The sequence below is a fragment of the Vipera ursinii genome (assembly GCF_947247035.1).
Source record: "Vipera ursinii genome assembly, chromosome: 2".
Taxonomy (NCBI): Eukaryota; Metazoa; Chordata; class Lepidosauria; order Squamata; family Viperidae; genus Vipera; species Vipera ursinii.
Window position 1 is genome coordinate 216,884,315 of NC_139513.1, and position 23,433 is coordinate 216,907,747.

A 23,433-nucleotide genomic window follows, 5' to 3' on the forward strand; every position below is an offset into this window, starting at 1 on the left:
TCACTTGACAACAGAAATTTTGGACTCAATTGTGGCTTTAAGGAGTACCTGTAGATTGTATAATGCAACAAGGAATACAGTATGTATATGCTGGCCCTGTGGCAAGATGGGTGGCAAACAAATTTAATACCGTATTTTCTGGTGTATAAGACGACCCGGCGTATAAGACAACCCCCGACTTTTAAGAAGATTTTCAAGGTTTTTCGTCTTATACGCCGGAAAATACTTACATGCCAGTTGCCAAGTGTCCGACACAAGCCCGATTCAGCCCCGTCTGATGCAGATGGTGCAAAGCCTCCCTTTTGAAGCCCAAAGGGGCTTTTCCTTCCACCCACCCATTTGAGAGCACATTTGCAGACGGAGCAGCCGTGCATCTGGAGCCAAGCCCCGCCCAGGAGGCGGTCAGCCAGGTGGGCTCGGAAGACGCGCTGGAGAGGCGGGCTTGGGGCGGCCATGCCGAGGCTGGCTGGCGAGGGCCGCTGCGTGGTCTGCGGGCGAGAGGGGCGCCAGGCCCGCTGGAAGTCCCCGGAAGTTCCTGGAACGGGCTGGCAGGCACGCTCTTCCCTGGCCCGCCGAAAGTCCCCGGAAGTTCCCCAAACTTGGAACAGCCTGGCAGCGGGCGGGCGCTCCCTCCCCGATCCGCCAGGGAGCGTCTCCCAAAGCGCAGCGTCTGGCGGGCGGGACTCCGTCGGCCTGGTCACTGGCGAGCTGGCCCGCGGCTAGAGCTGGGGCCCAAGAACCGGTAGCCGGGTGCGGGTGGGGGAAGGAAAGCCGGGCGCGGGCTTCTGCGGCTGGTTGCGAGGCCGGATGCGGGCGTCTGCCGGGAGAGATAGCTGGTAGCAGGGCGCGCTCTGCTTATGCTCAGATGCCGCTTGGGTGAGTGGGAGGGGCTTCCTGCCGCTCCCGGGGTCTGGCGTTTGCAAGGGGGAGGGGAAGGGGCTTAGAGGCTCTTGGGGGTGGGAAGGGAGAGTCACAATGGAGGGGGGACTGGACTAAGGAGGCTTGAAGTTGCTTTGCAAGAACGGGGACGCTTGACTGATTTATGTTTTTTTTCCGGCGTATAAGATGACCCGGCGTATAAGACGACCCCCCAACTTTTGAGAAGATTTTCATGGGTTAAAAAGTCGTCTTATACGCCGGAAAATACGGTAAATAAATAAAATCTGAAAATTAATGTACCAAAAACCAAGCTACTTTTGTTTGATAAAAGAAATAGTGAACCATTACAAATTATACATAATAATGAAACTAAAGCTGATAGATTGATGTGCCTTGGTAGAAGGTGTTTTCCAAAAAATGAAAAAAGGGTGATTTTAAGATATGCAAATGCTGGGAGAAAAGTGATAGATAACATGGATATATGATTTTTTTTGCTGAAAAAGGCAAAAATGATTCCATATAAGAACGTGTTTCTGTTCATGTATGGAAACCTAACTATAAAATTGTATATAAATGCGGTTAAAAAGAAGGTACATTTGCCAGAGCAAGAAAGGTAAGATGAACAGTATAAATTAGATTTAGCTGTATTCCATTTTCTTTCTTGTCTTCTGCTTGTGCCTGCTGCAAAAAACTTGGAGACTGAAGCATTTGATCAGATGAAAGTAATAATGGAATAGGACATGGGAGGCAAATTCGCCGCGTCACATGACATGTCATGACATATCACAACTTTTTTCGCATTGCCGGAGCTGGGGTAGGCGTGGCCTCTGCATTATGCAACCGGCTCGTGGGCCGGCAATTTGACACCCCTGGAATAGGAGGTAAAAAGAAAAAAAACCTTACGGCTCAAATATGAACACAAGTGTTTACCATCTTGTAGAACTAGGCCAATTAAGTAATTGACTACAGAAAATAACTTATTTCTTGACTGGATAAATTTGGTCAGCTTACTAGCAAATCAGATCTTACTGAAGAAATATTAAAAGATAAAACTGTAATATCATGAAACCAAATCCCTCCACACTCCATTTTGATTCTGCAAATTAGGAGCAATAGCTACCAGTGATAAGATTCAGAAAACTGGATCAGACCTGAAACCTCAAGGAGTTATATCAGAAAACAGAGTGCATGTAATACAGCCTCAAGGAAATTAGAGCAACAATATTCTGCCAACTTTAGTTTATATAAAATACTAACCTGCTCCAGTGTCTGAATTTTGTTGTCTTTAACTTGCAAAATCTCTAAAACCTTCCTGTCCTTGACTTCAGCATTCTGCTTTTCTCTAAAAACAAAAATATATTGACACTTATTAGTCATAATTTGCTGCTAATCATCTGAATTTTTTATGTCCCAATAATGAATGTCATTTTAGAGCATGGAAAATTAAATTATCTGTGGCTGACAGCCTTGCAGAATTAATCATGCAACATATGGCAAGTGACAGCAAATTTTATCTGCAAACAATGAAGACAACTTTATTCTAAATGATGTAGTGTTTATCAAAGCAAAACTGGATATGCATACTTACAATATACATGGGATACCTTTCAGATGAAGTATTTCTGAAGAACTGTTCCCTTCCTGCTTTTACATTATTGATAGCAAAGGAATCCTAATTTCATGTTAGCAATATAGTAAGGGTAGCATATTAACAAGCATTATTATTTTTCCTTTGGTATACTGTAAAGATATACTCTATTAAAAAGATCAACAACTGTGAAGAAACTGGGGAGGGAGATTCTGTTCCCAAATGATTCTTACTCTGTATATCCTCAATCAAGTTCCAGATGTGGCAAAAATAAAAAACCAGTATGCCATAACTTACACTAAAAAAATAATAATGCAGCAATAGAAAGGAAAAACAAATAGTGCTAATTACAAAGCAACACTTATCAGGTTCGCTACATTATTTATACTGTTCCACTCCTGCACAAATCAGAAACTTCAGTATTATTAACATTATACAATTGTATATTGCTGGATTTTTGTTACAATGATTATCTTGTTTGCATACAATATCTGGATATAATATTTTCTAAATACATTTATTAGCATTTATTAGCAGTGGGCTAATGCCTCCTTAAGTAACCCCAGCTGCCTGCCATTAGTGCAGGTTCGCATCCCACCAGGCTCAAGGTTGACTCAGCCTTCCATCCTTCCGAGGTAGGTAAAATGAGGACCCAGATTGTTGGGGGCAATTAAGCTGACTTTGTAATAATGCCGCTTGGGGGTGTGTGTGTGTGAAAGCCCTAATAAGCAGGCATATACATAGAATGAAGGCTACTGCTAAGCTTGTAAGCCGCCCTGAGTCTTCGGAGAAGGGCGGGATATAAATGGAATTAAAATAAAAAAATAAATAAAAATATAAATCATCACTTCTCATCTAGAAAAAAAAACTGTGCTAACCAGGAAATCTTGTGAAAATGGATATTGGTAAGACATACTAGCAACCTCATCTGAGAAGAACTGGAAAACAGTTCTTTATATTGGGATTACACAAATCCTCCCCAATCAACCAAGATACAAAAATCATAACTGAAAGTGTAAGAACCCAAAACAACTTGTTTGTTGAAACATCAATATACCAAGTTGTAAAACACAGGAAATCAACTCGTGATTTTTTATCCGTTACTGAAGAACAATGCCAAGCATGTCTCTTTATTGGCCATGTGACACTCTCACTTTGGGTTCTGTCTAGACCCGAGACGAACCTCTGCTTTTATGACTCTGGTGCTTGGTGACTCTTCTTGTGTTGTGCCTCAATGCTGTCTTTTATCAGCCTTTTCAAGTCACTGGTAAGTTTTCCCAATGTCAGCCACATTGGGCTAGATGTGAATGGTACATTGCATGCAGGGTATTGTATTGCCACGGCACTTCCTCTGCTTGATTTTTCTCCTACCGGTATGTCTATTGTTGCCTTAAGCATTCCCTCAGCAACTCATCTATGGATGCCATCTTACTGAAGTACTCCTGGATGATCTGAGTTTCATCCAGGACAATGACTTTGATGCTCACCGGACCCTGCCCATTCCCTTTCTGGCTTCTGTACCAACTTGAGGTAGAAAGCTCTGTGCGTTGTGAGGAGCTTCTGAATCTTCACATTGGCAGCCTACTGTGCTGTCTGGATATCTGATGACTTTGGCCAGCTCACTGTACTATCAAGGTATCTGGTGACTTGCCTCGTCATCATGGTTTCCACGTGATTGTGGAATATCAAGGTACTTGTAGCCAGTCTGTATGTCTGCCATGGGGTCTTTTGGTAGTTCCACTCATACCTTCCCACGCCTGAGTACCATTCAGACACGTGTCTCCAATCCAAACGACATCCCAATGTATTCACTGTAGATCAATGTCAGGCGGATCTGCAAATTATATCTTGTTCACTTTTAGCATACAGCTTAATGTCATCCATGTAGAGAAGGTGGCTGATGGTAGTTCTACTCTTGAACTTGTATCTGTATCCAGTCCTACCTGGCTAAGGAGTTCAAACCTATGCAGGATAGCAGTGTGGAAAGTGCATCACATTGGTGTATGCTACACTTGATGGCCACTTGTGTGAACTGTCTTCAGTTGACTCCCAGTGTTGTCTTCCACAATCCCACGGTGTTCTTGAGGAACTTCCCAGGAAGGTATGGTTTGTTGATCTAATTAAATTCCAAAGCACTTTCACAAAATAATAATTTTTTTTCAAAATACCTGTCCCTTTTTATCTGTTTTAAACTTTCTTACATCAACTCACTGTTAAGCTTCTTCCAAAAGTTTTTAAATCTTTAAAATATTTTTTTCTTTACAATGTCCTTTATAACCCAGGAAAAAAACTAATTTACAAATTGAATTTTTATTCTACCGCTCAGAAAGATAGCTTTTTGGTTATAAATTAATTACCTATGAAAGCAGTGGAAAAAATGAGACTCAATTTTGCGCTTATACCCATGATACAAGGAGATGAAATAAAAAAGAGAACAGTGTGAGAAAGTTTTCTCTGTGGAGAAAGTTTTCTCTATCTCTCTTTCTGTATTAAATATCAAGATAATTTTTCTCTTAAAATGGATACTGTGGCTAAAAACTACAGGTAAATCTGCTACAGCAACATTTAAATGCTTTAAATCCATATGATAAGCATCTCACCATTTGTGGCAGTGAATTCCTTAATAGCCAAGTCAATTTTAGTTCTACCAAGAGACCCTATTCAAGTGAGAGAAAAGAGGTATTTGCTGGCATGCTTCTAGCCCATATTTTTCCATCTTTGTAATCCTGGAATTTCTAGTGTGAGTTAATCCAATTAAAGTTGAGTGAAAGAATGCATTAATATATCAATATCCAAGTAATTATAACATGAAATGATATAATAAACAGGGTTAAATATAATAAACAGGGTTAAATTTTCTATTAGTTATTTATAGTATGCTTTTTAAAAATTTACCTTACATGGTTACATAATTAGAATTTTAAGAATATAATCTCTTAGATTCTGCTTAACAAATGGGAGAGTTGTTTTATTTTGGATGAACTCAATATAATTTTTCTTTTGTTTTACAGGTAACGGATGTAAAACAAATACTAAATACACACAGAAAATGGAATCAGTTAACACTATAACACATAATAGTCATCTAAATCTTACCACCAAATTTGCATATAGTGAATGTGAACAAAGGCCTTTAGCATAAATTAAAATCTGGTACAGAATTTTATCAGCATCTCCTCCTGGTGGCGTAGGATAACTTCCAACACTCATTACAGGGAGGCTCCCAAAAGGGATGCAAAATAACATTGTTCTGTGCTTCAAGCTTCTAAAATATCATTAAACCTACAGCTTCATTTTAAGTATGATAAAGAGAAAAAGAGGGGGGAAAGCAGATTTAAGGCTTGGTTTTAAAGGTAAATTGCACTGTTGGAAAATTGTGGTTGATTCAATTAATATACACTATGCATGCCTATCATACATTAAAAAGTGTTTACACAAATCAGAAAAAATATATGCATGCACTGTCAAAGAGTTGATGATGATCAATGACCGAGACAAACTCCAGTTTAGCTAATTAGAACCACTGATGAGCAATAATGATGTGCGTTAAGAATATTTGCAGACTTCTTTAGGATGAAAAATGGAGTGAAGAGAGGCTGTCAATTTATACAAGCTTAAGCTCCAATCACTTTTCCCATAAGTACCGCCTATTTTAAATGTTTAACAGAGCTGTATTTAATCCATGGATTTTTCACAGTCACTTTTCAACAGCTACTGAAACCTAAAAAAAAATAAAAATCCAAGAAATTATTCTAAACCATTAAGTAACCATTTTCTTTTGCATATGGCCCACACTATATATTATACGACATGACAGAATCATATTTTCTGGGACTTGGCCCATTTTTAATGAGTTGTCAAAAATGAAATATTGGAGACGATGAGGAAGCATTTAACAATGAATGAGATGAGAAAACAGAACCTGACGATTCTAATACACCACAAATATTTTCAAAGGTATTTTGCACTCCTAACATATTATCCTTCCTTTAATATATACAGTATGCAAAGCAATAGTGTTGAAGACAAATTATGTATATAAACATAAATTGGGGTCTGTTGTGAAAATGAATTAGATTTATTTTTACACAAAGCAACATGAATCAAGACAAAAATTGCATTATATCAGCTTCCCAAGTTTAACTGGTAAAAAGTAGTGATGGCAATCCAATGAGGCACCCTGTGTAGACATATCTTTTATTTCTCATCAAGATCTTGCATTTTGAACTGGTATATAAGTTAAACATTTAATTCTAATGAAATGAGTTTATGATATAGTTTTCCTGAAAGAAAAAGTATCTGATTCTGAACAATCCCTAAATATAAATTGGCTAAGCCTATAGAAGACAAGAAGCTACCTCGTGCCAAGCTAGAGTAGTGGTCCATCTTTCTTATTTCTGCCGACAAAGGTAAGATATTCAGACAATGTTTTGCAGCTCTGTCTGGAAATGACAAACACTGAAGCTAGTTCTTCTGCATTCAAAGCTTATATTTTACGCCGATTATCGTAACAGGTACAATTTCTTCTGTATGAGAATATAAAAGAACAAAATCTAGGAAATCCTCCCCAAAGGCATTTCATCACAGGTCAATGAAGGAGGAGGAGTTTGGCAAGAGGAAATCAAAAGCAGAGGTGTTTGCAGATTCTGATGCTTTCATAAAAAGGGCACCTGGAATACCATGCATGTACAAGAGGTGGAGGCTTGTATAGAAGCATCACTAGTTTTTCAGATGGATAGCTCCTTTCTTTTTTGTATATGGTTTTCACATTTATTAAACCAAGTAAACGATGTTTCTAAAACAATGCATTTGAGACAAACATTAATTATTTCTGTTTCTATCCCAAAGAAACTGGAAAATTAGTAGGAACAAGGGGCAAATAAACTCTTTAAAACCTACAGCAGGTTCGTTCACCCAAACCTAGTTAAATCTGAGAAAACTCTAACATATAAGGATATTCTGAATACAGATGGCAAATTAAAATCTAAACAAGAGCTAGAAGATCAGGGTATTGACTTATCGTGGTGGCCTCGACTGCAAATGCAATCGAGGTATTTTTTTATTTTATTTTATTTATTTTAATTCCATTTATATTTATGATAAAGATGTTAAAATATACAGTTTTTATAAAGACCAGACAATGTTTGATCAGGTGCTGTTGACTTCTGATGAAAAACTGATTAAGAAATTGCATAACTTTTTATTGAATTTGAAAATGGAAGACGAACAAGTGAAAGAAATAATGATAATATGGGCAAATTTTTTTGGATATATTTATATATTATATTTATTAAACTTTTATACCGCCCTTCTCCCGAAGGACTCAGGGCGGTGTACAGGGCAATAAATATTAAAAACGAAGTACAAAAGTTAAAAAACAATTAAATATTATGCCCGATATAAACAGTAATTAAAACCATGTTAAAAACCCAGCCCTTAACCCATCAAACCAGGCCGGATTATTGCTCAAATAAATAAGTTTTTAGATCCCGCCGGAAGGAGCGAAGGTCGGGGGCCATCCGGAGCTCGACCGGCAAGCGGTTCCACAGGTCTGGCCCGCCCACAGAGAACGCCCTCCCCCTAGGGGCCACCAATCGACATTCTTTGATCGGAGGCACCCTGAGGAGGCCCTCTCTGTGGGAGCGCACTGAACGGAGGGAGGTTGACACCGGCCGCAGGTGTTGCCGTAGGTAATCCGGACCCATGCCATGTAGGGCTTTGTAAGTCATTACAATATAGAATTAGAGAAATGGCAAAATCTTTGGGAAAGAAACTATAAATTGACAATGGCAACTTTGTATAAAGAAAACTTATATAAAATGTTCTAAAGATAGCATCTTCCACTTGTCAGATTAGCAAAAATGTTTAAAAATATGTCTAGTAAATGCTGGAAATTTAATCAAAATCTGGTACATATTATCACTTGTGGTTGACATGGGTAAAAGCAAAAAAAGTTTGGACAAAAATACGGTACATACTTGGTTAGAAAAGATGTTAGGGAAACACATAGGTTTTAAAACTTAACTTTTTTTATTAGGTATAATTCCAGAAAAATTTGATAAACAAAATGTATATTTAACATTACATGTATTAACAGCAGCGAGGATTGCATTTGCTCAGCACTGGAAAAATGAAAAAACATAATTGGATGAAGAGATAATCAAGAAAATACTGAACTGTGCTGAAACGGATAGACTTACATTGAGAATCAAAGAAAAAGAAGACACAGAATACTTTCAAACATGGAACTTATTTTATCAATGGCTGGAAAAACGAGATAGAGAATAAGAACTTAACTTGTATTATTTAGCAAAAATCAACCCAGACAACACGTTGTTCATTAAGCACTAATGAAATGTAATAATAGAATATTAATAAAATACTTTTTTAAAAAAAACCTACAGCAGGGTAGGATATTTTGTATATAACCTCTTAGAAACCTACGGTATATAAACTACTATAGAAGTGAAATACCCTGTTATATGGAAGACCAGTTATTGTGATATATTTATTTTCTTGCAAATCCCCCTTTTTTTCTAAAACACACAAACAGATCTGTGTACTCACAACAGCTTATTTTTATTTTATTTTTTATTTTAATTCCATTTATATCCCGCCCTTCTCCGAAGACTCAGGGCGGCTTACAAGCTTAGCAGTAGCCTTCATTCTATGTATATGCCTGCTTATTAGGGCTTTCACACACACCTCAAGCGGCATTATTACAAAGTCAGTTTAATTGCCCCCAACAATCTAGGTCCTCATTTTACCTACCTCAGAAGGATGGAAGGCTGAGTCAACCTTTAGGCCAGCATTTTTCACTTCAATAAGATGCAATTACAAATTTTAAATTTATTAATTTAACAGAAGTGCACATCAGTATTCAAAAACGCCAGAGATTTTAACTATCCCTCTCTCAAGCACAAGATTCAGACAAACGTCACGCTAACTCATAATGGCCAACTGGTAGGCTACCTTAGTGTATAGTATGTGAACCCACCCACTGTAGTTTGCAAAACTTAATTTATGACTATTTGTGAAAATCACACCATTTCATGGTCAAAACAGCCATCTGGCCCACAACATGCCTGACATCACTATCGTGGAAAAGAAAAAAGTCTGGTTCCTTGATATTGCAATACCAGATGATGCATGAATTGAAGAGAAACAATTAGAAAATATAACAAAGTATCATGATTTGGAAATTGAAGATGAGCGATTGTGGAGGAAGAAATCAATGCTTCTACCAATAATAATAGGAGCAATACCCAAAGGGCTCCCTAGATACATGGAAATTTTGAACCTATTAGACATGAATATCTGACTTTGTGAAAAACCACCCTACTTGGAAATGCCAATATACTCAGACTCTATCTTAATAGCTCTTAGGTCGTCCTTGGTTAGGACTTGAACTGTTAAGTTTTTACCAGTCCCTACCTGGAAAACAAGATTGAGTTTCATTTAGTATTTTCTAAAATGAAAGGATCTAATTATATTCTCCCCATTACACACTTGTAAATATCTATGATAGGAGATCTTCTGTCACAGCAAAATACTCTAGTTTCTCAGCTAATGAATCTTTAAGCATAAAATTTAACTTTAAAAATCTTAGTATTGTAAGAATTTGAAAAATAAGTGTTTTTAAAAAATGCAGATACTGCTAATACCACTAAATATAATTGAGACACAAATACTGTACACACACAAACACTTATATATTTGTGTCTAAATATTATCTTTTGATACTGTTAATATTTTAAAGACATATGATGACTACAAATTTTGTTTTCACTTTTTATTAAAATAAAATATTTGGTTGCACCATTATAAACTTGCTCTGCGTTATATATTTCACCACATATTGTTTTATGTTTAGTAGCAAAGAAGCTTAATTGAAGAAAATTGGTTGTGTTTTTACACTTAGAAGCCAAGTGTCTAAAATTATGGTTTTACAGCTCTGCACATGTTTTACATTGTAGAGATTATGGTTACAATTACTAGCATGAACTCTTTAAGCCTCATATTTTCTTCTTAATTTGGAAAGCACTTTTTCAATATAAAATACACAAGTTTCTTACAGTGTTCAAAATATCGGTGCTTCAGAACAGACTGTTTTAACATCTGCACATCACCAGGGTTTCCCCCAAGGATTTTTAAATGATGCCTGCTTGTGCTGAATAAAATGCTAACTTGCACCTTGCATTTCAAACTGTGTCCTAAGCAGCCATCCAGTTGGTACAACACCAGCTGAATTCCCTTAGGCCACTGTTCAGTCAAGCTTGACTGCAATTATCATGTCAATATTTTGTGCTCCGATATGCAGATATGAACACATACAAGCTGCGTAATATTTCCTTCTCCATGGAATGTTGACTTATGTTCCATGTTCTGAGAATTTTTAATGAAACAGGGTATTAAATGCTCATCAGTTGTGAACTATCACAATTCTTTGACCTTGGATGCAATGCCATGTTTCTCTATTTAGGATGCTAAGCAGTGACTATATGATGTGACCAAAACGCATATTTTATGATCTATATTAAGATGTACTTACGTACGTTTTGGAAAGTAAAAAAAAACAACTAGGCATTTATTATTATTAGGTTTACTAAGATTCATGTCCTCTAGTTTAATCCCATATTTTAATCCAGTGACAATATGGTAATCAGTCTGTATGACAGTGTGCTATATATTTTGATTAACTGAAGAAGAAATTTGATACATGACAAACTCGCATTGATTAAATTACTCCATGTACAGCAGCCTAATCAATGAGCATTGCTAAATGATTTAATACAAATAGATTCATTTGATATGCTGCCAGAAGATCTGAAATAATTCACATAAAGTTTAAATTCTGTCCTGTCATTGTATTCTGCTCCTCTCCTGCCTCAAAAGGATGCAGTAGTTTGTTCAGATCACATAACACTCAGCCACAACTAAAAAGAAAGAGCGAATTGCACTCTTCGCTCAGTCTTCCAAGGCAAAATCGTTTCTAGACCTTACTAGGCATAATCCAACTTCTCTAGAGAATAGGACATTTAAAACTAACAAAGATCTTCTGCTCATGAATATAAACATTCAGCTGCAAAACAGGCAGTTATTCACATACTGAAAATCCAGTATACCGAGTAGTTTGAAAAGATTTATTTTATTTTTTTATTTTATTTTAATCCCATTTATATCCCGCCCTTCTCCGAAGACTCAGGGCAGCTTACAATCTAAGCACAAATCAAATGTGCTTAGCAATAGCCTTCATTCTATGTATATGCCTGTTTATTAGGGCTTTCGGGGGGCCCAAGCGGCATTATTACAAAGTCAGTTTATTGCCCCCAACAATCTGGGTCCTCATTTTACCTACCTCGGAAGGATGGAAGGCTGAGTCAACCTTGAGCCTGGTGGGATGCGAACCTGCACTAATTGCAGGCAGCTGGTGTTACTTAGGGAGGCATTAGCCCACTGCTCCACCAAGGCTCTTTTTAGATGGTTGGTTTTTTCCTTGTGCTTAAACTTGACTACAAACTATTTTTCATAAATTACTATGAAACGAAAACAAAAATCTTGAATACCTAGAAACACACAAACTTGAAGGAAGTCTATGGACAATGTTACAAATAAGTTAGTAAATAAATAAATGGCAAACAACAAATCAGCAAGCACCTAGAGACAAAGTCATTACTAAAAGCCAACATGGGTTTGTCAAAAACAGATCATGCCAGATAAATCTTATTGCATTCTTTGACCAAGGGACAAAATTAGTGGATCAGAGGAATGCTGTGGATATAATTTACTTGGACTTCAGCAAGGGATTTGATAAAGTAGATCACAAACTTCTACTTGTTAAGATAAAAAAATGTGGATTAGACAGCATCATCACGAAATGGATTCATAGTTGGCTGACTGGCCGTACTCAGCGTGTGGTCCTCAATGGAACCGTATCTACATGGAGGGAAGTGTGTAGTGGGGTGCCCCAGGGCTCTGTTCTGGGCCCAGTGCTCTTCAACATCTTCATCAACGATTTGGACGAGGGGATAGATGGGGAACTCATCAAATTTGCAGACAACACCAAGCTGGCAGGAATAGCCAACACTCCAGAAGATAGGCTTAAAATACAGGAGGATCTGGACAGACTCGAACACTGGGCACTATCTAACAAAATGAAATTCAGTGGTAAAAAAGTAAGGTTCTACATTTAGGCAAGAAAAACCAAATGTACAGGTATAGCATAGGGGTTACCTTGCTCAATAGTAGTAACTGTGAGAGGGATCTTGGAGTCCTAGTGGACAATTACTTAAATATGAGGCAGCAGTGTGCTGCAGCTGCCAAAAAAGCCAACACAGTGCTAGGTTGCATTAACAGAGGGATAGAATCAAGACCACGTGAAGTACTAATACCACTTTACAATGCCTTGGTAAGGCCACACCTGGAATACTGCATCCAGTTTTGTTCACCACGATGTAAAAAAGATGTTGAGACTCTAGAAAGAGTACAGAGAAGAGCAACAAAGATGATTAGAGGTCTGGAGGCTAACACATATAAGGAACAGCTGCTGGAATTGGGTATGTCTAGTTTAATGAAGAGAAGGATGAGTGGGGACATGATAGCAGTGTTCCAATATCTCAGGGGCTACCACAGAGAAGAGGGAGTCAAACTATTCTCCAAAGCGCCCGAAGGCAGGACAGAGAAGAGGGAGTCAAACTATTCTCCAAAGCGCCCGAAGGCAGGACAAGAAGCAATGGATGGAAACTAATCAAGGAGATAAGCCACCTAGAACTAAGGAGCAACTTCCTGATAGTTAGAACAATTAACCAGTGGAACAACCTGCCTCCAGAAGCTGTGAACGCTCCAACACTGAAAGTTTTTAAGAAGAGACTGGACAGCCATTTGTCTGAAATGGTGTAGGCTTTCCTGCCTGAGCAGGGGGTTGGACTAGATGACCTCCAAGGTCCCTTCCAACTTTACTATTATGATTATGATTAATGCTATAAGCCAGGCATGTCAAACTCGCGATGTCACGTGACTTTTTCCTCATTGCCGGCAATGGGGTGGGCGCAGTTTTAGTATGATGCATCTGGCCCACGGGCCGGCAGTTTGACATGCCAGCTATAAGCTATTGATAAAAAACAAACACTAGTGTTTCATTATCAACTTTTTGTTAAGGCTATTTTTCCAATATTTAAGTGAGCATCTTACCATCTTCAAATCTTTCCACCTCATAATTAAGGAACACTCCATTCTGCTTCAATAGCTATTAGTTGATATAAATATCTCAAACACAAATGAAAACCCAAATAACCAAGGAAAAAATCCAATTATTAAGAAGACTTAGAAATATTAGGAATTCTATAAATAAGAGTATGAAATCCCTGTACATCTTCCAAGACTGGATCTGCTAGGCAACCAATAACCATGGACCATAGATACCTTCTCCATCTGAGAAGAAAAAGCATTGTTTAATGAGGCTGGTATTGAGCAAAAGATATAAAAAGTGGTTCAAATTGAGTAAGATTGAGAAAAAGATAATCAGCTAAATTAATATCCAAACAGTAGCGCTTTCTCCTATTTGGTCACTGGACCAGGGAAGTGTGATTTCCCACGCTCTTCCAAAAGAAAGCAAAACTATATTTCTTTTACCAAACTTTTAATAATTAGTTGCTTTTTTAATTAATTTTAAATGTTGCCTTGTTTTTTGGGAGAAAATTTGTTTATCAAATTTATAGGCTGCTCCTCTTACCATAGGGTAGCTCATATAAGCTAAAACATAAAAAGTTAAAAACAAACATTAAAACCAAAGACACACAGGGAGGGGGGATAAAGTGGGGGGGGGGAGTTGGGATCTGTTATTACTCAATCAACCACCTCCATTGCGCTGTTCCCTCACCGGGGCCCCAAGCTAGCCGGCAAAGCCACATCTTTAGGCCCTTACGAAAAGTTGGTAGGATTGGAGCCAACCTCACTTGTAGCTTTTGCACTGATTGTGAGGTTAGTGTCCCATGTTTTGTTGACATATGTTACAACAGACAACACACACTGATCTTTTCAGGCATAGCAGGTTGTTCTTGAAAATTATGCCTAGCTTGCCAAATGCCTGCCAAATGCATTTAACATGCCGTTCAATTTTCTTTACTGTACCACCTTCCATTGAGATTCGTTGATCAAGGTATATATAATGGTCTACTCAGTCTAGTTCTTCTCCAGATACATATATTTTTATTTCTTTGGTGAATTTATTATTTATTACACATAAATTCACATATCTTGCACACTTCCAAGCATCTCCCAGGCACCTTCCCAACCTGTGGCACTTCTCACGTACCCCAACGCACACATCCCCCTGTGGGCCGTATTTGATTCATATGGCACCTCTTACGTTCCTGTGTGACTATAAACTTAGAATAAAATAGAATTAGCTCATCTGGTGATGTTTCCTGTCCGGTTCGCCTGGGAGGACTGACATCAGTTTTACAAGTCCTGAAAGTACAAATTTACCACTGTCTCTTTTTAAAGTCTGATCAATTAGGGCAGTTCTTTCCTAAAATTCTTTCTCTGACCATTAAGCAACTGCCAATGTTCAATGGCCATCTTGGAATTTTTTTGTTCCTTTGAAATTTTTATATTGTAATAATCCCATAATTTTAAATTTTTAAATCAGAAATGAATTTTAATGTTCTAATATTAATTCATATGCTGTTTTATATGCCAGTTATACTGTCATATAAGTGCCCCTCCTTGTGAGAGATTGCTACTCTAGAAATATAAAATATAAATAAATTAAATATTCAAGCTTCCCTACAATCTGAAACGTTTTCTGACTTATTCCAAAACACTGCCTAGTTATAATATCTAATTTTCTCCCAAAAAGGGGATTTTTTATTTCCATTTTGTGGCTCCAGGGTTCTTTAATAGAGTAATTGGTGGGATTTGTGATATGAAAAGTTGAAAACGTCTATGCCTTAGCAGTTATTACTCTGCCCAATCATAGATTTAGCAATGCAAACTTTCTTTAAGAAACGTCTACCATAGCTGGTGTAATGTGGTGGGTCCGACGCAAGGAAGAGACGCCAGCCGGAGTACGTGTTCAGCTCTTTATTGGGGGGGTAGCGTACTGAGGAACGAGGGTTACCTGGCCTCCTTAAATACCTAGCCAGGTAGGCATCCAGCCAATGGGGTTGGCCCTAGGTTTCCCACCAAAACTAGGGTTCCCGCCAAAACCGTCCAGGCCAACACCCCCTAGTGGCTGTTGCTATGCAGATACCTGCACTGGATACATAACACCCCTCCCCCCTTAGAGAAGAACCACATGACAACTATATACATAACTATATACAAAGTGTGCTAATACATATGCAGCTGTTGGGTGGTCACTTGCACACATAGTCCCCTAAGTATGCCAGTGCCCTGTGGGGCGTGGTGGACCGTCTGGGTGTGGCTTGGCCCTGGACTTGGACAGCGGGCTCGTGATGCCTTTGTGCTGGGTTGAGCAGCGTTGGTTGCAGGAGGCCATCCTCCTCTAGTTCTGGTTCCGAGTCGTTTCCGGTTGGTCTGACCTCCCTTGGAATGTGGCTATCCCGTTGGCCGTGGGTGGTGTACTCAGGGACCCTTCCTCTGAGCTGGTCGATGTGTCACCTTATGTGTCGATCCCCCTCCACCCCCACGATGTAAGAGAGACCCAGTTTTTTCAACCACAGTCCCCAGAATCCATGGATGCCCTGCCCCGTAGTTCCTTGCCCAAACCAGGTCCCCCACGTTGAGAACCCTGTGTGATGATGATGAGGGCCTATCCGTCTCTGCTGCCACTCGGTCGGGGTGCAAACGGTTAAGCTTGGTGATGAGGCGCCGTCCCCATTGTAGTTCTGCTGGGCTCTTTCCGGTGGCAACGCATGGTGTAGTGTGTTGGGCAAGCAGAAATTTTGCCAGTCTGTGGTGCCAGTCCCCACTGATGATGCGCCGGAGTGCGTCCTTGGTCGTCCTTACTATCTGTTCAGCTTGCCCGTTAGTCGATGGGTGGAAGGGCGCAGAGGTGGCGTGTCTAATCCAATTCGCCTTCAAGAACACCTGGAAATCATTAGCGGTAAACTGAGGCCCGTTATCAGACACAATTACATCGGGGAGGCCGTGTGTGGCAAAGAGGGCTCTGAGCACCTGGATTGTCCTTGCTGAGGTTATGTTGGGGACAGGGACTACTTCCAGCCACTTAGAGTGGCTGTCCACTACAACTAAGAACAGTTGGCCCTGGAACGGCCCCGCATAGACGATGTGAATGCAGGACCAGGGTGTGTGTGTGGCTTCCCACCTGTGTACTGGGGCCTAGATCTGGCATGTATAACAGGCCTTGACCCGTTCCTCAATATCCTTGTCCAGCCCTGGCCACCAGAGGTAGCTTCTGGACAGTGTCTTCATCCTAACCACCCCCGGATGTCCCTCATGTAAGGATTCCAATACCCTGCCCCGGACTGCGGTGGGGATGATGACCCTGCTTCCCCAAAGGAGGCAACCCCGGTGCGTGGAGAGCTCGTGTCACCTAGTGAGATAGGCCTGGAACTCAGGCCCCGGAGACTTGTCCTGCCACCCCGTGCAAACCCATGAGTGTACCCTGCTCATGATGTTGTCAGTGGCTGTGCTGCTTGCAATGTCCTTGGCATGTACTGGGCATTCTTGTAGTTCCTGCAGAACTAGGATCTGTGTTGCTGGTGCAGTGGTGTCAATGGGTAGCCTACTTAGGCTGTCTGCGTGGGCCATCTCCTTCCCTGGCTTGTGCACCAGCTTGCAATTGTAAGCTGCAAGGAAGATGGACCACCGGAGCATTCTGGGGGACAGTATTTGGGGGGGTCTGCTTGTCTGTTGTGAACAGGCCTAGCAGGGGTTTGTGGTCTGTGTAGACAGTGAACTCCCTGCCATACAGATAATCATGGAACTTCTTGATTCCTGCCACGATTGCCAGGGCTTCCCTATCTATTTGGGCGTAGTTCCTCTCTGCTCCAGATAGCGTCCTGGAATAGTAGGCTATAGGGATTTGAGCCCCATTAGGCTCGAGGTGACTTAGTACCGCGCCCACACCATAAGGGGATGCATCACACGCGATGCATATGGGCTTTGTTTCAATGAAATGGGTTACTGTGGACTTATCAGACAGTAGTGCCTTTAAGGCTCTGAAACTTTGGTCGTGGACGGAAATCCAGACCCATGCTGCCTTCTTGTCCAGTAACCTGTGAAGTGGCTCTGCAATTGCTGCCTTGTGGGGAAGGAATGTGTGATAGAAGTTAAGCAGGCCCAGGAATGCCTGTAGCTCTGCCTTGTTCTTAGGTGTAGGTGCCAGTTTGATTGCCCTCACCTTGGACTCTGTGGGGTGGATTCCCTTGGCATCTACCCTGAATCCCAGAAATTCAGTGCATTGGACACCAATGCTGCACTTCTCCCTCTTCAGTTTGAGTCCAGCAGTGCGCAGCCTGGTTAGTACCTCCCTCAGCCTACCTGCCAGTTCTTCAGCTGATGCTCCTGCGATCAGGACGTCATCAAAATAAGGGCAAACCCCTGGAATGTTGAGCATCTTTTCCACGATCTCCTGAAAAATGCCAGGAGGTACGCTGATCCCAAACTGCAGCCTGTTTACCCTGAACGCTCCCCTGTGCGTCACTATCGTCTGAGCGTCCGCCGTTGCCCGGGTAACCGTGAGTTGCTGGTACGCCTGTGCAAGATCGAGCCTTGCAAAGATGGCACCGCCTTGGAGGGAAGCGAGAATGTGGCTGACCGTGGGGACCGGCTAAGCGTGCAAGTTTAGGGCGCGGTTCACCGAACACTTGAAGTCGGTGCAGATCCTTAATTCCACGTTGGCTTTTAGTGGGGTGACTATCGGGGTCTCCCACTCCCCATCTACGGGCTCTAAGATTCCCTGGGCCACCAGCTTATCCAGTTCGCACTCGATCTTGTGCTTGAGCGCGAAGGGAACTCGCCGCGGCCTGACCCTAACGAGGGGAACGTTCGGGTTAAGCTTGAATGAGATGGGGGACCCTGTGTACCTGCCCAGCGTCCCATCGAAGACCTCTGCGAACTCTCTGCAGACGGCCTCAATGGATTCTCCCTGGATCCGGTGGATCCCGGAGACGGTGATTCCCAGGGCCTCAAGTCAGTCTAGGCCGACTAGGCTGGCTCTCCGGCCCTCTACCACTACAACCTCCAGGTGCTCTTCGCGACTCTTAAACCCCACGGAAACGGTGGCCTCCCCCTTTACCTTGACCAGCGAGTTTTGGAAGTCAGTCAGGGCTAAATTTGAAGGCCGTAATTTAATCTGCTGCTTGCTCCGGCCGTTGATATAGTTAAGGGTCTTGTCCGAAATGACGGAGACCGCTGATCCGGAGTCAAGCTCCATGCTGCAAGGAATGCCTTGCAAGCGGATTGTTAAATTTTTGGTTTGAGCAGCCGGCGGCTACCCGTGTGGTGGATGGCCAGCCGGCTCTCAACATAGCCAATTTTTTATTTGGTTGGGGTCCCAGGACCTTCGAACGGCGATTCCTCCGGGCACAGCTCGTGGATCTCGTCTCGGGGGCGACGGCTACGACAGACCGCGGCTATGTGGCCTGTTTTCTTACAGGTCCACACGTGGCAGACCAGAACTTGCAGAGGCTGCACACATGGTTTCCGCCACAGCCTGCGCACTTCTGCAAATTGTTGTTGCTTGTTGGCCTGGGCTTGTCCGGGCGACCGCCTCGATGGTTGGGGGTCGACTTCCGCCGGAGGAGGTCGATGCTTTTTCCGTCCTCCTCGTCCTCAGCTGAGGCGACCTGCTGGTGGATGCTGGCCGCCTGGCTGCTGGTTTTGGACTCCTGGACCGCCTGGATAGCCCCGCAGGCCGCTTTGTGGGCCAGGATGGCATCCTGGGCTTCCTGGAGCGAAACCTCCTTCTTTTCGAACAGGCGCTCCTGCAGCCTTGTGTCCCGTAGGCCGCAAACCAGCCTGTCTCATAGCCGCTCCTCCAAGTTTGAAAACTTGCAGGCGACGGTGGCTTCTCGCAAGGCGGCGATGAATTCGGCCCCGGACTCGTCGGGATGCTGGTCCCTCTTCTCGAACTGGGATCTCGCAGCCAGTTTGGACCTGCGGGGCTGGAAATTGGCATTCAGCTTTGCAACGAGGTCCCGGTACGAGACGGTATCAATGGCCTCCGGGGCGAACAGGTTGGCGGCGACCTTGAGGAGTGCGGGTCCGCCTATGCAGAGCAGAGCTGCCGCTTTTGAGCTGTCTTCCGAGATTTGGTTAAACCTCATGTACAGCTCGGCGTGTGACAGGTACCAGGCCCATTTCTCCGGGTGGCGGATGTCGAACTCGCGGGGTTGCCCAGCTCGTGCCATTTTCCCGTCGGTCATCATGGCGTGTGGTTCCGTTGCTTGCGCGGCGGCCTGAGCCGGTGTCTCGCGGTGGCCGGTTGCGGTGGCTGGCGATCGCGTTGGGGAGAAAGGAAGATTCCTCTTTTCCTTCAGTGTGCGATGTGTTCCCCTAGTGACTTCAGCTCTTCTGTCGGCAGGATCTCACCTTCGTCGCCACTGTAATGTAGTCGGTCCGACGCAAGAGACGCCAGCCGGAGTACGTGTTCAGCTCTTTATTGGGGGGTAGCGTACTGAGGAACGAGGGTTACCTGGCCTCCTTAAATACCTAGCCAGGTAGGCGTCCAGCCAATGGGGTTGGCCCTAGGTTTCCCGCCAAAACTAGGGTTCCTGCCAAAACCGTCCAGGCCAACGCCCCCTAGTGGCTGTTGCTATGCAGATACCTGCACTGGATACATAACAGCTGGAATAGAGGTTTTGTCTCCCAGGCTCATGTCGATTAGACAAGAGAGGATTTCCCAACTGGTGAATTTAATTTCAAATCTGTATGTTGTTAGGTCTCGTCTTCTAGAAGCAATTTTTGTATTACAGAAATGTCTCAAGTTTTTTATTGCTAAATACAAGTGTTCTGAATTAATTATTAAAAATTTATTTGTGCTGAACTGTTGAAAAAAGTTTCAAAGGCAAATGAGGTAGAAATAGAATACTGTTTGTTACATAATTCAAAGATCAATAGTATTTACAGTAGTTGGAAAGTATACTAGCATGGATATATAGTGGCTTGTTTAAAAATACCTAGAGGGTTTAGCATATTCCCAAAGGCTTTTCTTATTTGCACACTAAAGGTATTTTTTGTTTGTACCTGAAAATTAAGCCAAAGAATGTAGCTTTAGCAACGAATGCAGAAAAGTGAGATCTGTTCTGTATATCTCGTGAATCAACATTACACGCAATAATGATCCTGTTTCATTTTGAAATTTTTAGGGCAGTTCAGTCCCAGTCTGGGAACATAAAAGTATTCTGAATAGGAAAAGTTACTTTTCTTTGTGTGATATTAAGTAGTCTGACATCAGACCAGTACAAAGTTGTATTTTCCCAAAAGATTCTCAAGTACCACACCTTAATTATAATCTCTCAGATAAAAAGATACTTTAAAAGCACCGCAAATAAAAGTGCACCGCAGCATTAATTGATTTCACATCATGATTAGACTAAGTGACTGTATTCATCAAATATTTCTCTTTAAAGTTTCTTAGCTCTGCATATTTACAGTAATAAACAATTAAGAACACTACTGGGACAGAGTTTTTAACTGTCAACTTATATATCAGTCCAGGCATTATATCCAGTGGGGTATATAACTTCTTTGCTCTTCATTTCCCTTAACATCACATGTGCAATACACAGGATACAAAGTTCAAACTAAAAAAAATCATAAAATCAATACAAATAAAAGATATAGTTCATTATAATGCTACAAATGCAAGTAGTAAACTACTTACATAAAAACTAATAGAATTCTAAACTAATTTAAAAATCTTACAAAACAATGGATTAGCGAAGTGTACATTAAATTATATATTGGTGGCATCCTAAGGATTAAGAGTGATTTCCTACATAAAGCAAAAGTAGCTGAAAGAAATATTGCCTCTATAAGTGGGGGTGGGGTTACTTGAGGAAGACGTTAGGGTTCTAGTTCCACAATGGGAAGCAAATTAAATTGTTCTCAAAACAAACAAAATTGCTATTAGCAAGGACTTATGATGGTAGGCACAAGTTGCTGTAAAAAGGACATCAGATGAATAGGTGGGTTAGGGTTTCATTGGAAATGCAGTTGCATGTTCATTCTGCAAAAAGGGTACAAAACTGAAGAGGGAAAACATTAAAGAAAGGTAAAGAAAAAGTTCCAGTATGTTGAGCAAGTATTAAATAGAACATTTAAATACCCCCTGTAGATAGGGCTCGCAACTTGGGTGTCCTCCTTGACTCAGAGCTCAGTTTTGAAGATCATATAGGAGCTGTGACCAGGGGGGCTTTTGCCCAGGTTCGCCTGGTGCGCCAGTTGCGGCCCTATTTGGACCGAGATGCCCTACGCACAGTCACTCATGCGCACGTGACCTCTCGGATAGACTACTGCAACGCTCTCTACATGGGGCTGCCCTTGAATACCACTCAGAGGCTCCAGCTGGTGCAGAATGCGACCGCGCGAGTTGTGATGGGGGTCTCCCGATACTCCCATGTAACACCTCTGTTCCGCGAGCTGCATTGGCTTCCAGTTGTCTTCCGGGTGAGATTCAAGGTGCTGGTGATGACCTATAAAGCCCTAAATGGCATGTGTCCGGATTATTTACGAGAGTACCTTTTGCCGGCATTAACTTCCCATCGTCCTGTGCGCTCCCACAGAGAGGGCCTCCTCAGGGTGCCGTTGGTCAGAGAATGTCGACTGGCGGCCCCCAGGGGGAGAGCATTCTCTGTGGGCGCGCCTGCCCTCTGGAATCAGCTCCCTGTTGAGCTCCGGATGGCTCCCGACCTTCGCTCTTTCCGCCGCAACCTGAAGACTTGGCTATTTGAACTTGCCGGCCTGGACTGAGGGACTGGGATTTTAGATTTTAAATTTTACATTTTAGAACGTGTTTTATTGTTTAGGGCTACTTGGTTTAATTTATTTTAATTTTTGTATATTATGTGTTGTATATAGTGTTTTAATTGCCCTGTACACCGCCCCGAGTCCTTCGGGAGAGGGGCGGTATATAAATCCAAATAATAAATAAATAAATAAATAAATAAATAAATAAATAAATAAATAAATAAATTTCCTAGCATAAAATATGTCTTATTCATATTTTGCCAATATCAAGGACCTACCTCATCTCTGCTAGTGGCTAACCTCCTAGCCAGGAGGGCTTTACTTGAGAAGCCATGAATTATAGCTTTCCAGGAAGAGAAAAACTTATCAAAAAGGATTGTGCCAATTGCTAGAGAAGGAAATTGCCAGAGAAGTGGAAGTTGAGCCAGAAATAGTCAGCCTACACAGATTCTGGATTCGAGGGGGGGTCATTTTATTTTATTATTATTAGATTTGTGTGCCATGCATGTTGTTTTGAGATGGTTTCTAAACGACCGTAGGAAGCTACTTTGAACAGCACTCTTAGAAGTCTAAGTTTATTAAACGTTTGTATCCACATACAATATGTGAGAATCAAACAACATCTTAGAAATGAATTTAGCTTTAAAGATTTAGCTTTATGCAGCAGATAGGTTCTTGCCACCTTTGGTTTGAAAGAAGTTCAATATGTCCTTTTTTGCAGGTATTAACTTTATCAAAAAAATAGATTAAATTTGTTCCCACAGATTTCCAAGGACTGGAATACTACACCAAGATACTTGGAAGATGAAATCTGTCTAAGATATTATCTCCATTGATATTTGTGGTATCTCAATCCTTTGGGAAACAACATAATTTGTAAGCCTCTTTTCACTACAATAATCCATTAAGAGCTGGTAGATTTCTTCTGAAGCCAATCCAGGTTAGAAGGTGAGTAGCTATGTCATCAATATAGTCTATTGTTCAGTTTAAGGGGGTGGATTTTATCTTGGTTAAAGTGGAAACCATTCTGGATTGAGATATCTGCTACCACACCTAACTTGTATAAT

General features: G+C 41.5%; 1 protein-coding gene across 1 annotated transcript in view; it reads right to left on the reverse strand.

Moving 5' to 3' along the window:
- CNTLN (centlein) overlaps positions 1-23,433 on the reverse strand; it is a gene marked incomplete at both ends in the record, with an annotated part of 202,506 nt that overhangs the window by 157,349 nt on the left and 21,724 nt on the right. Inside the window, one exon of the mRNA XM_083353493.1 lies at positions 2,137-2,221. Coding sequence (XP_083209619.1) covers positions 2,137-2,221 — 85 coding nt within the window. The remainder of the gene's footprint in view (positions 1-2,136; positions 2,222-23,433) is intronic.